Below are 10,604 nucleotides of genomic sequence, written 5' to 3'. Positions count from 1 at the left end.
TCCTAACATTTTATTGCAACTAATGTTGATTGACTCATTGAGTTGTTACTATTATAAATTGTATAGCAAACGAAAAAAGTGTAAAAATAATAGACCGAATAGCATTAACACAGAAATTTATAATATATTGTTAAATGAAAGCATAACAGTTCTTATTTTAAGTGGAATGAGGATCTCTCATTTTTTAATTATATATTACAATTTATAAAGTACTTCCTAAACAAAATTTTCCATAAAATATGCATTAAATGAGATATCCCCGAATTAGAATCTAATTCCAAATGTCTTCACATTGGCATGATTACCAGTACTAATTATTTTAATAAGTGATTATTAGTATTAACAGTTGAGATTAATTATATCTAATGAAATGTATTATTTCAGCATATAATATTTTGTGTTTTCTTATGTAATTCACCTTGATCTTGCTTAAATCAAAAAGATACCTTTACGAGTAAAATAAGCGAAAATATTTAATTCATAGAATTTTTTGCTATTTTTTTAAATGTTTTTTTATTACGAATTTTGTTTCGTCTCATTATTACAGGTGTGTTTCATTTGTGTGTTTTCTATGTTTACTAATCTTTTGAAAATGAATTTAAAAAAGGCTGGATAAGGTGACCAGTGTGGATTCATTTAAATAAATTTCAAACTGTTTGCTGTTTAATTCCATTTGTTTATAAAATTGTATATCCAATGAATGCATCAGTTAAATTCAAACATGTTTCTCACCGCATAAAGGCCTTGAATCCCTTAAAAAATTTATATTAAAAGACAAAATTCTGTTATTTCTGAAATTAATTAACTTAATTAACATTTTCATTAGATTTGTATGCACATTACGACATCTAATTATTAAGAACATAATACAAGCAATTGAAATTTGACAAATATTGGACTGCTCTTTTCATTCTTTTGTCATGTATAGCTGTTTCAAAATTTAAATTATCTGTAGGATATTTACTAACGAGAGAAGTTATACAATATTCTTTGTATTGTTGCAAAAGGGATCATTGTTTAGACAATCGAACTTAGTTGTCGTTATAAACACTCTACATAGCATGTAATACATATTTTTGTAGATTCAAAAGTTGCTTGTCTGAATTAGTTATAGATAAATATATAGATAGCTTCCGTCTAAAATATAGTATATTGTTCTAGACTGTATACTACATTGTAAATATGTGTAATAACAACGAACTCAATATATTAGGATTTATACATAGAAAGATACAGATCTGCAAATCGAAAGGCCATTTGAACATTTCAGTTATTCAAAACTTTCTTTAAAGTTTAATATCTGCATTTTGATAATTTAGTAAAATGTTAAGGGATACTAATGCATGTTACATTCATGTGCATATTATAATAACAATAATTTGGTTGCATTTTAAACTTGACATTACTAATAAATTTTTAAATATAAATAAATATGTTGCAACGTGAAAACATTTTTGCTTAAAAGATAATTTCATGGAAATATGTCTGCTTATAATTGCTTTTTTGTTCTTGAAAACTATTATAATTATTTACAGATAAGCATTTATTGTGTACGAAAAATAATTAAAGTAATTCATTAATTTGTATTAATAAAATAAGCGATACAATGATACAATGTAAATTAAACTCTGCACATAGTGCAAATTATCACTTGATTATATTACTATAATGATGAATCTTTCTAATCAATTTAGCCATAGTAAAAAGATTATGCGTTTGATTCTCTGTTTTATTGTATTAATGTATACAAGCTCTTACGCTTACATTAGCTAGAATACTCAAAGCTGCAGCTTTAAGCTTAGTATAAGTTAGCATAGAGTGAATTACACTGGATAAGTAGACTAAGAGTGATCATTGATCATCAATTTTGATTGAATTTTGAAATATGAGTAAACAGCATGATGTAATTTACAAAATCGTATAATGATTACAACTTGTGTAAAGTGTTCAATTCAAAATATAATATAATTATAATATAATGCTCATAGGAGTTTATATTGCTTTCAACTGAATATTTTTAAAGAACATTTCAAATGCTTATCTGCTTATATTTTATATAACACCGATTGTATTTTGATAAATCAAAACTGTGATATTAATTTTGTGAAAAAAAGAGAAGTACAACAAACAGAATTTTTGCAAGTATTTAAACACCACATTAACTGATCTTTTTTTTATAGATTAAATCAGTTCCTCGATAATTATTTCTATTTAATTTTCAATTGTTGAATACTACTATCCTGAGTAGATAGTCAATGACACAATCAGCTTAGTCAAAAAATTAAGCTAAATCCCATTTTTAAGGAATGGGAAAGGAACCTGACCTGGGGGCTTTCAATACGTATGAAATTGTGGGAGAAGCAACGGTATAATAGAATTCGTTGCTTCTCCCATTGTTGAGTACAGTGCACGATAGTGAGGACCTTTACGTCATGTTGTCAAGCTTATTTTTTTTGGCTACGTTAGACATCGTCATGTCCCCCGAGCATGGTTACCGTTTAGAATTCCCGGTCTTCCCCATTCTTCCCGCCGACACCGTTCAAAGCCTAGACGACGATACTTTGCCACTCAGTGTGGCTAGATTTGGCATAATTGAGTGCATCAACAGCGAGTAGTGCCGGACTCTTACCGGCTAAAACCCCACGGTGACCATCCTCGGGCGCCTGGTCACCAACCAGAATTAATTAACACCTAGAAATCAAATAAAATAAACTGTTCATAAATTAGCTGTTCAAGATCAAGAAGGAAAGGCGCGCATTCGCCTTCTTTATCGATTTCCCGAAGTTGCACGAAGTTACACGAAGTGTTGACCTGGCGTAACATGCGGCTCGTGCGGTAGAATATGTCTGCTCTCCCCACCACTTTGTTAGATGCGAAGGAAGTTTGTCGTTACTAGTGTCGCCGTCGATGCACTCAATTATGCCAAATTTGGCTGCATTGTTGCCACTTGATATCAGGCAATGTTGAAAGGAAGAGCGGAGAACTTCTGGCGGTTGAAGTAAGAGGAAGTGGTAAATGACCATTAATAATGCCACTTTTCTACCTAGCAACTCTGATCCCGAATCATCTGAAGTAATTTCTCTTATCTCGTTTCGAACATGGAATCTCGGGACTTTTTAATTTCCGTACACCACTAATTTTGGAATTTCTCTTTTTAATACGCTTAAATCAAAAGTGTTCATTTATCTAGGTTATCTATACGTGCAACAGATAAACATTTTTATAAAATTATAAATTGTAAAAAATGGGAGTAATGAAACACAACGGGCTCTTTTCATTGAACAGATAGTGAACGAGCAAACATGGCGGCCAACGTAATCCACAAAATAAGGCATTTTTAAGCGCGCATAACTTTTGGTTCCATATCTTTCTAACATTAAGTTCATAATTTTTAGAATCTAGATCAAAATCTATCCAATTTTGAAGAAATATCTCCATAATTTTTGGTTCCATAAAGTAACCAAATCCAAGTGTTTAACAACAAGTTTTTTGTGAAATCTAATTGACTTTCACGTCTAATAGTTACATTATTTAAGATTTTCTGTATCGGTATGGCAGTTTGTGCACTAAAAAGTATTTTCGATCTTTCCATCTACTAAAGAAAAATTCAACTGTCACTTGTGTTAGATCAAAGAAAATTAGTAATACTTGGTAATAAAAGTGACTAATAGTACCTTGTGCGAAGTGTTTTAAACCGATAATATATAATCCTACAGTGAAGTAACATCTATTGTTGATGTTTGTCGTGTTAATTTACTCAATGGTCGAATGAAATTCAGCTCAATCGAGTCGTGACTTGAAACGGGAAAATTTATTTTGTTCAAACGTTTATTTTTTTTTTCGCCACAACGGGTGCCGAACAATCAGTCATGTCCGTCTCTCAGATGGAAAGTATCCTTTAAATATTTCACAAATGTAACATTAGTTATTTTGAACGTTAATTGCAGATTTTATTAAGATAAAATCAATTTTGTGAAGTAATGTGAATTGTTTATTGTCTTTGCTAAAATTTTCTAATCTGTCAATTCTGATTAAGACACTCAAACGAGTCTTAATAGTTTTGATTTTAAATTAAATTATTATAGATTATACCAATTCTAATTGACATTTGCATCTAAATACTGATTACAGTATTGATTGACAGTTTCATCTTTTTAAATAAGGTTAGGATAGATTTGACGAGGTTAGGATTTAAAGTTTCAATCGAAGAATAAACGTTCATTGGATTCATAAAATTCTCTTTATAGTATTTTTAAATATTTAAATAATATAAAACGTTTTATTTCTGTTTGTTTTCTTTATGAAATATACAAAAATATTGAAAAGTGTATGTAGTTATTATCAGTATACATTCAAGATAGAATAAAATAAATTTAAAAAAAGCGAAGTATTTTCCTAAATTATTGATAAGAAAATTTATTTAACCTGAAATTTGCGGTGAAGGAGTTAGAGAGAAACTCCAAAAAATGCGAAAAAGAAGAGAAAGTTGAAAAAGCCAAAATAAAGAAAGCTATTCAAAAAGGTAATATGGAAGGTGCTCGTATTCATGCAGAAAATGCAATTCGTCAAAAGAACCAAGCATTGAATTATTTGCGTATGAGTGCAAGAGTTGATGCAGTAGCTAGTAGAGTACAAACTGCTTTGACTACTCGTAAAGTCACTCAGTCAATGGCTGGTGTAGTTAAAGCAATGGATGCTGCAATGAAATCAATGAATTTAGAAAAAATTTCAGGTAACTGAACAAATATCAATTTGATATATTAATTAATATCATAGTTTTGAAATAATGTAGATATTTATAAAATATATTTTTTTTTACATATTATTATATTGAAACTAAAAAGAACTTTTTATCATGCATACTGGTAAAATATACCATAAAGTGTAATTGCATGATCACATTAAAGTTAATATTTTGCGTAATTAATTGTAGGTCTGATGGATAAATTTGAAAGCCAATTTGAAGATCTAGATGTCCAAAGTTCATATATGGAGAATGCAATGTCTCAAACAACAACTACCAATGTTCCACAAAATGATGTTGATTCATTATTACAGCAAGTCGCAGATGAAGCTGGGTGAGTATCTATCCTAAAAATGATCGTATAATATAAAATAATTAATTACTTAATGTAACGATGAAATAAAGAAATATTAATGTCGAATTTTATTTCATATTATTTTTACAGATTGGAATTAAATATGGAATTACCATCTGGACAGTTAGGTAGTATAGGAACGTCTACTGTTAGCCAGGAACAGGATGAACTTACACAACGATTAGCAAGGCTTCGCGAATAATAATGCAAACATAAAAGTTACTTATAGCACAGATACATAAGGCAAGTACATTTAATGCTTGTCTACTATAAACAGTACTAACCTATTCAAAAAAATTGCGGTAAGAAATTGTTTCAAATGTATCTTGTTTTCTTTAAATGCAGATATATATATTTGTTTCATTGAATTGATCAATCTCAACCAAAAATAACTGAGGAGTGATAATCAAATTTTATGTTAATTTTTTAAAGTTATAATTTAAGTAATTTGAAAGCAAAACATATTGGGAAGAAAACTTAAACGATAAAGTTCTACTGAATAACTGTAAAAATTTCAAAAACATAGATCTCTATTAAAAGCTGCACAGTACAATAATTATATTGATATCTGCTGCTATACGCGCATTAATGTTTAACGAAATATCATTAATCGATCAATTTCAAAATTAGCTACGACGTAAATATATTTTTTTAATCTAAAAAGGCCATTGTTCCACCTCGTGTATTTATTTTGAACAATTTCAGAATCAATCTGATATTACAATTATGCTGTGTAATATAAAGTTGGATAGGTAACATATATCTGTAATTAATTACTATACACAAAATATAATTTAATATAAAGACAATTCGTCAATAATGTGCTTTATTAGTACAATATTATTTATACAACAATGTAATTCACGCAGCTTGTATTTTAAAAGTAATTATAGCAAAGAAATATTTGTATTATATGTATATTACTAATTGAATACGCAATATACAAAATTTATTGTATATTTCTTTTATAAAAATAAATTCATACTGAGTATATTAAAGCTTAAATTTAGACAGTATATCTTAATTATCGATATACGCATGCATGCACATGTATGCACATGCATACGCACACTTAACTATTACGAATTCGTTATGTTGTATGTGCATTACTATCATCGCTACTTTCTGAAGGGTGTCTTCTTATAAAAATTGGGCCAAAAGATTCAGTCTGGGTTAAAATTATAACTTTCTCTGCATAGTATTCTAAAAGTTCATAATAAAAGAAAATAGAATTTAAAAATTATTATTTATATAAACTTTACAAAAATATTTGAAACAACTGCAGTAAAATGCCGTTTGACTTTAATATCGTAATTAAATATGTTAAATTGAATGATCGATTGCACTTACCTAAGCAGTAGTAAAATGTGCACGCGGCATCAGTTTTATTGTAATTACTAGGTGGAATTACATCATGAAATTTGACTACGCTTGTATCATGCCAAAGGATTTCCAACAATGCTAAGAACTCTCTTTTTGTCACACTATTATTAAAACTACAATAAAAAGCGAAAAGATAATACATAAATGTCATATGCTAAAGTACTTATTTCATCGTATATATAAAATTTACAAGTAACAAAGCATACTGACCTAAGAGTATCGGACAACATTGATTTATCTTTTGTTTTTCTCCTACTTAATTGTGGAGTAGTCTCTCTGTAAACATTAATGTTTAGTGAAATTTGCATACTGTCATATAAAATTAGATTTAATGTTAAATACTAACTTTAATATGATAAGTATGTAAAGAAAAAGACAAAACAAATTTATATAATGAATACCATGTATAACATAAAATTATAAATTAAATGTAGTAAATTCATTAATTAAGTATTTAAGTATACCTAAATTTCTCTTCAATATCGGTAACTTCTAGAAGCGGAACCGAAGGTTCTTCAATTTCTTTTCTCTGTTGTTCTTCAGGCACTGTAGGATAACACTCAATAATCGAATGTAATTCTTTTAACGTCTTAGAATGATCAGATGTCTCAGTTGTAGTTATTCCAATTTTACTAAATAATTCTTCTACTTGAACGTGTGATTTATTCGATGTGTCCGGGCGTATAGTTTCTCCAGCTATGAAATTACAATTGTACAGATATATGTTTAATTTATAACGTATCTACATAAAGATAACATAAAGACACACATTGAAGTTACACTATATAATCTGTATAAAATTGCTAGAACACTGAGCCTAATCTCTTAATCAATGTAATAGAATTGAAACGATATTATGTTACTTACATTTTGGATCAATATCAAAATCCAGAAATTCATTCAAGACAGCAGAAGGTTTATTAAGATGTCGTTTGAAAGATTTAGTCAAAGATTCTGCCCATGGTCTGTTCAACAGTTTTAATGCAGGCTGAGTCAAATATTCATTTGCTGATGGTAAAGTATTAGCAGCATGCAAATGATGTTGCTGAAAAATAATGAAATAAAATGCATTACATAACTTTTCTGTGTAAGTTATTTACTTATTTATAGTTTGATTATTTCTAAAAACGTGCTAGGTTTTTCATTCTTAAATAACTTACCGTAGTATGGGCAGCAACATTTGCAATCAAGCTTCGCATTACAGTATTGGGTAGACTAGTTTCTGTGTCAAAAAGTTTTCTTCTTCTTTTTGGCCGTATTGCGCGTATTAATTCGGAATTTTCAATAGCAGGAAGTTGAATTTCAAATTCTGATGCATGTTCAACTGCAGCCATTTGTGCAATTGCCTCTCTAATCTGCAATACATATTCTTCTGGAAATGGTAGAGGAAGTACTTCTGATGGTGCAGGAGCAGGTACTTCTGGAGGTACTAATGTAGATATTTCTGAAGGTTTCAGGGCAAGTACTTCTGAAGGTTCCAAAATAGGTACTTCCGCAGAACTTAACTGTAAAATAAGACATTAAAAATAGTTCCAAAATTTAATTACAAGAGTATTAAACCAAAAATGTTACTAATACTATAAATATTCAAAGTAGAAGACAGGGTTAGAACAATTTTAGACTAAAGAAAATTATTAATGTTGAAAACAAACATGACCCCAATTGAATTAAATCTTTTCTCCTTAAGATACCTTTCGTTTTTTCGTTGGAGTTTCACTACGAGATTTTGTACTTCTTTTTTTGGGAGTTGCAGGGGCAGGTTGTTTAAATTGGGTTTCTGAAAAATACAATTGATAAAAACGACTGACATTTATTAATAGTATATTATTAGATTAGTAATTTAAAGACCTTCATTGATTTCCAACTCTCCCTGATCTTTCCTAGCAGAAAGCATTCGTATTTCTTCTTCGGCGTTAGGTAAATCAAATTCAAATGTATTACAATTGCCTAAAGGTAATAATATTGACTCGTTCCAATCAAATCTTCGTATTTCGTTCCTAGTGAATAGATACAAATAACTCTATAATTGCCAACAAAGTAAAAATAGACAAGCAAATGCAAAATATTTCAAAGATTAATAGAAAAAAAAAGGACAAATGTGGAAAGGAAAAAGGATATACTTTCGTTTACCCAAAATACAATAATGTTTGAAGATAGTTTCATTTCTCTTTGCATTCTTATAAATTAATTTTAAAACTATTAAACTTCAAACTTGTCAACTTATGAATGTAAAAGGAATTGGAGCTGTGGGACCAATGGAACTATGGAAAACTAACAGGAACTTCTGTTGTTCTTCTGCTTCAGGTAATAAGAATTTGTCCATCTCAAAATCAGTCAACATTCCGAAACTCTTTTCATCTTGCATCTACATTTAAATAATATTTAAATTAGTCTAAAAAGTAAAATGGATAGAGATCATGATTGCTGAAAGTCTCAGAAACACGGTGTTAGTGGTGAAGAAGTATGCACTTAGGAACATATTTGGTTCAAGCAATTGTATGTTTAAAAAAATCATTAACAAATTTATAACTTATTTATGTTTTAATAATATTTTAACATAGTTTGATCAAGCTTTCTTACCAAATGTTCCATAAGGGAAGTATAAGGTTCTTCTGTGATGAGATGTAATTTTAATGGCGATGCTAGGTCATGTAACATCCTATGTACAGGAAGATCATCTGGTTCCTTAAAAGCCACTGGTAGATTAAATTGGTTTCCATGTCTGTAAAAATAATATGTGTAATTTTGTTTTGTTTTAATTGATTAACAGTTTTTATTAAATAATGTGCATTAGAAATTTGCCATGAAATTGAATTTTTCGAATTACAAAAAAATACAAAAATTGTGAATGTTTGTAAAAACGTATGATATCATAACTTATGATTTTTTAGTTCATTGTTACCTGTTCATTTGAATCAATTTTATGTTTAATGAGAATACCTCATCTGTAATGAAAATAAAAAAAATTAAATTATCTTTACATTTGTTAATTTTTGTTTATTATTTTAAATTCAAATGTGTAGCGAAATTACCTTGAAGTAGTTTGGTCTGATAAAAGCGTATTTTCGTCGCGCCGTACATTAATTGCGAAGAAAGGTATAGACTAAATCTGCAATAGTTATCGCTATCCCGTATTTGGACCGTCGACAAAATCTCACCGCTAGAAATTTCGAAACAATGGAAATAATTATTACGAAAAATTGACCGTAGAAAATGCAATGATACTAATAAAAAAAAAGTTAAATAAACAATATCTTTATATAGATCATATGCTAAAGGAGCAAGTTGTGTTTTGAAGAGAATAATCGATCAGAAAATTGATCTATTCAAAAGAATCCGTAACTTTTTCGTATCTAATCCCATATATCGTGTAATATTACAAAATTAACTCGGGGTACGAAGTATTAGCTGCTAAAGGTGATTGAACAGCTACCCCCATCATACCGTTTAAATAAAACCTACTGGCGAATGCTTTTTGTTTCTTAATAGAAGATCAACAAGTTGCTAATGGGAATTTTAGTTTTATAACAATGCATAACAAACAAAACGATACCAAACATTAAAAAACAAATGCGTAATATATGCACATAAGAGATGACTTTACCAAAGAATAGCCACGTCAATCTTCGTAATCGATGCCGACCTACAAGTCTTTTTAAATATTGCCTCACTGACAGTTGCGGCTAACCAGCATCGCGCGAGTTTGCCCCTTCGTCGAAGTGAAAGCAGATCAGCCGAATAAAACATTGAAAACCCGTGGAGTTAAATGAAATTACAAAGTATAAAATGTGAGTCGTCGCACCGCCGTCTTTTCTTTCGGTTATATTATATGCGAACAAGACTATCGCCAAGTAATCGATCGATCGATTTTTTCTTTTGAAGGAGCCCTCTAAAACGACTGTCTTTTATACATAATTTAACTTCAACAATTAATACAACTTTGTTTGAAACAACGTATAAAATATAATTGCATTTACAGAGCATTTACTATACGAATGTTCAACAATATTATACTTAAAATTTGATTTATAACAATATTAATAGTATTATTAGATACGTCGGAAAGAACTTCGTATTTGACTTATATTTCTCCTTATGCGCAGATGCAACGCGCATTGAGGA

General features: G+C 29.4%; 2 protein-coding genes across 3 annotated transcripts; one reads left to right on the top strand and one right to left on the bottom strand.

Annotated features, from left to right (window-relative positions):
* The first annotated feature begins 3,564 nt into the window (after nucleotides 1-3,564).
* Nucleotides 3,565-5,799, top strand: LOC122399235 (charged multivesicular body protein 1b). Of its 2 annotated transcripts, XM_043399765.1 has the most exons (5): nucleotides 3,565-3,891; nucleotides 4,412-4,732; nucleotides 4,934-5,078; nucleotides 5,190-5,342; nucleotides 5,445-5,799. In XM_043399765.1, exons 1-4 carry the CDS (start codon nucleotides 3,870-3,872, stop codon nucleotides 5,299-5,301), a joined length of 600 nt encoding a protein of 199 aa, XP_043255700.1. In that variant the 5' UTR covers nucleotides 3,565-3,869; the 3' UTR covers nucleotides 5,302-5,342; nucleotides 5,445-5,799. The 2 variants fall into 2 exon arrangements, with proteins under 2 accessions (XP_043255700.1, XP_043255699.1); XM_043399764.1 differs by having other exon boundaries at nucleotides 3,566-3,891; nucleotides 5,190-5,799.
* Nucleotides 5,800-6,107: 308 nt separating this feature from the next.
* Nucleotides 6,108-10,229, bottom strand: LOC122398965. The gene is made up of 13 exons (XM_043399235.1): nucleotides 10,087-10,229; nucleotides 9,515-9,642; nucleotides 9,385-9,427; nucleotides 9,063-9,204; nucleotides 8,759-8,847; nucleotides 8,331-8,479; nucleotides 8,174-8,259; nucleotides 7,643-7,987; nucleotides 7,350-7,527; nucleotides 6,947-7,178; nucleotides 6,693-6,758; nucleotides 6,450-6,595; nucleotides 6,108-6,302 (listed from the first exon to the last, which is right to left on the bottom strand). The coding sequence occupies exons 1-13, from the start codon at nucleotides 10,227-10,229 to the stop codon at nucleotides 6,190-6,192; spliced, it is 1,860 nt and encodes a 619-aa protein (XP_043255170.1). The 3' UTR covers nucleotides 6,108-6,189.
* Nucleotides 10,230-10,604: the final 375 nt, after the last annotated feature.

Source organism: Colletes gigas, unplaced genomic scaffold, assembly GCF_013123115.1.
Source record: "Colletes gigas isolate AHSC1104 unplaced genomic scaffold, ASM1312311v1 Colletes_gigas_Sc00012, whole genome shotgun sequence".
Taxonomy (NCBI): domain Eukaryota; kingdom Metazoa; phylum Arthropoda; class Insecta; order Hymenoptera; family Colletidae; genus Colletes; species Colletes gigas.
The sequence above is the reverse complement of the archived record's forward strand: the minus strand, read 5'-3'. Positions and strand labels throughout refer to the sequence as shown.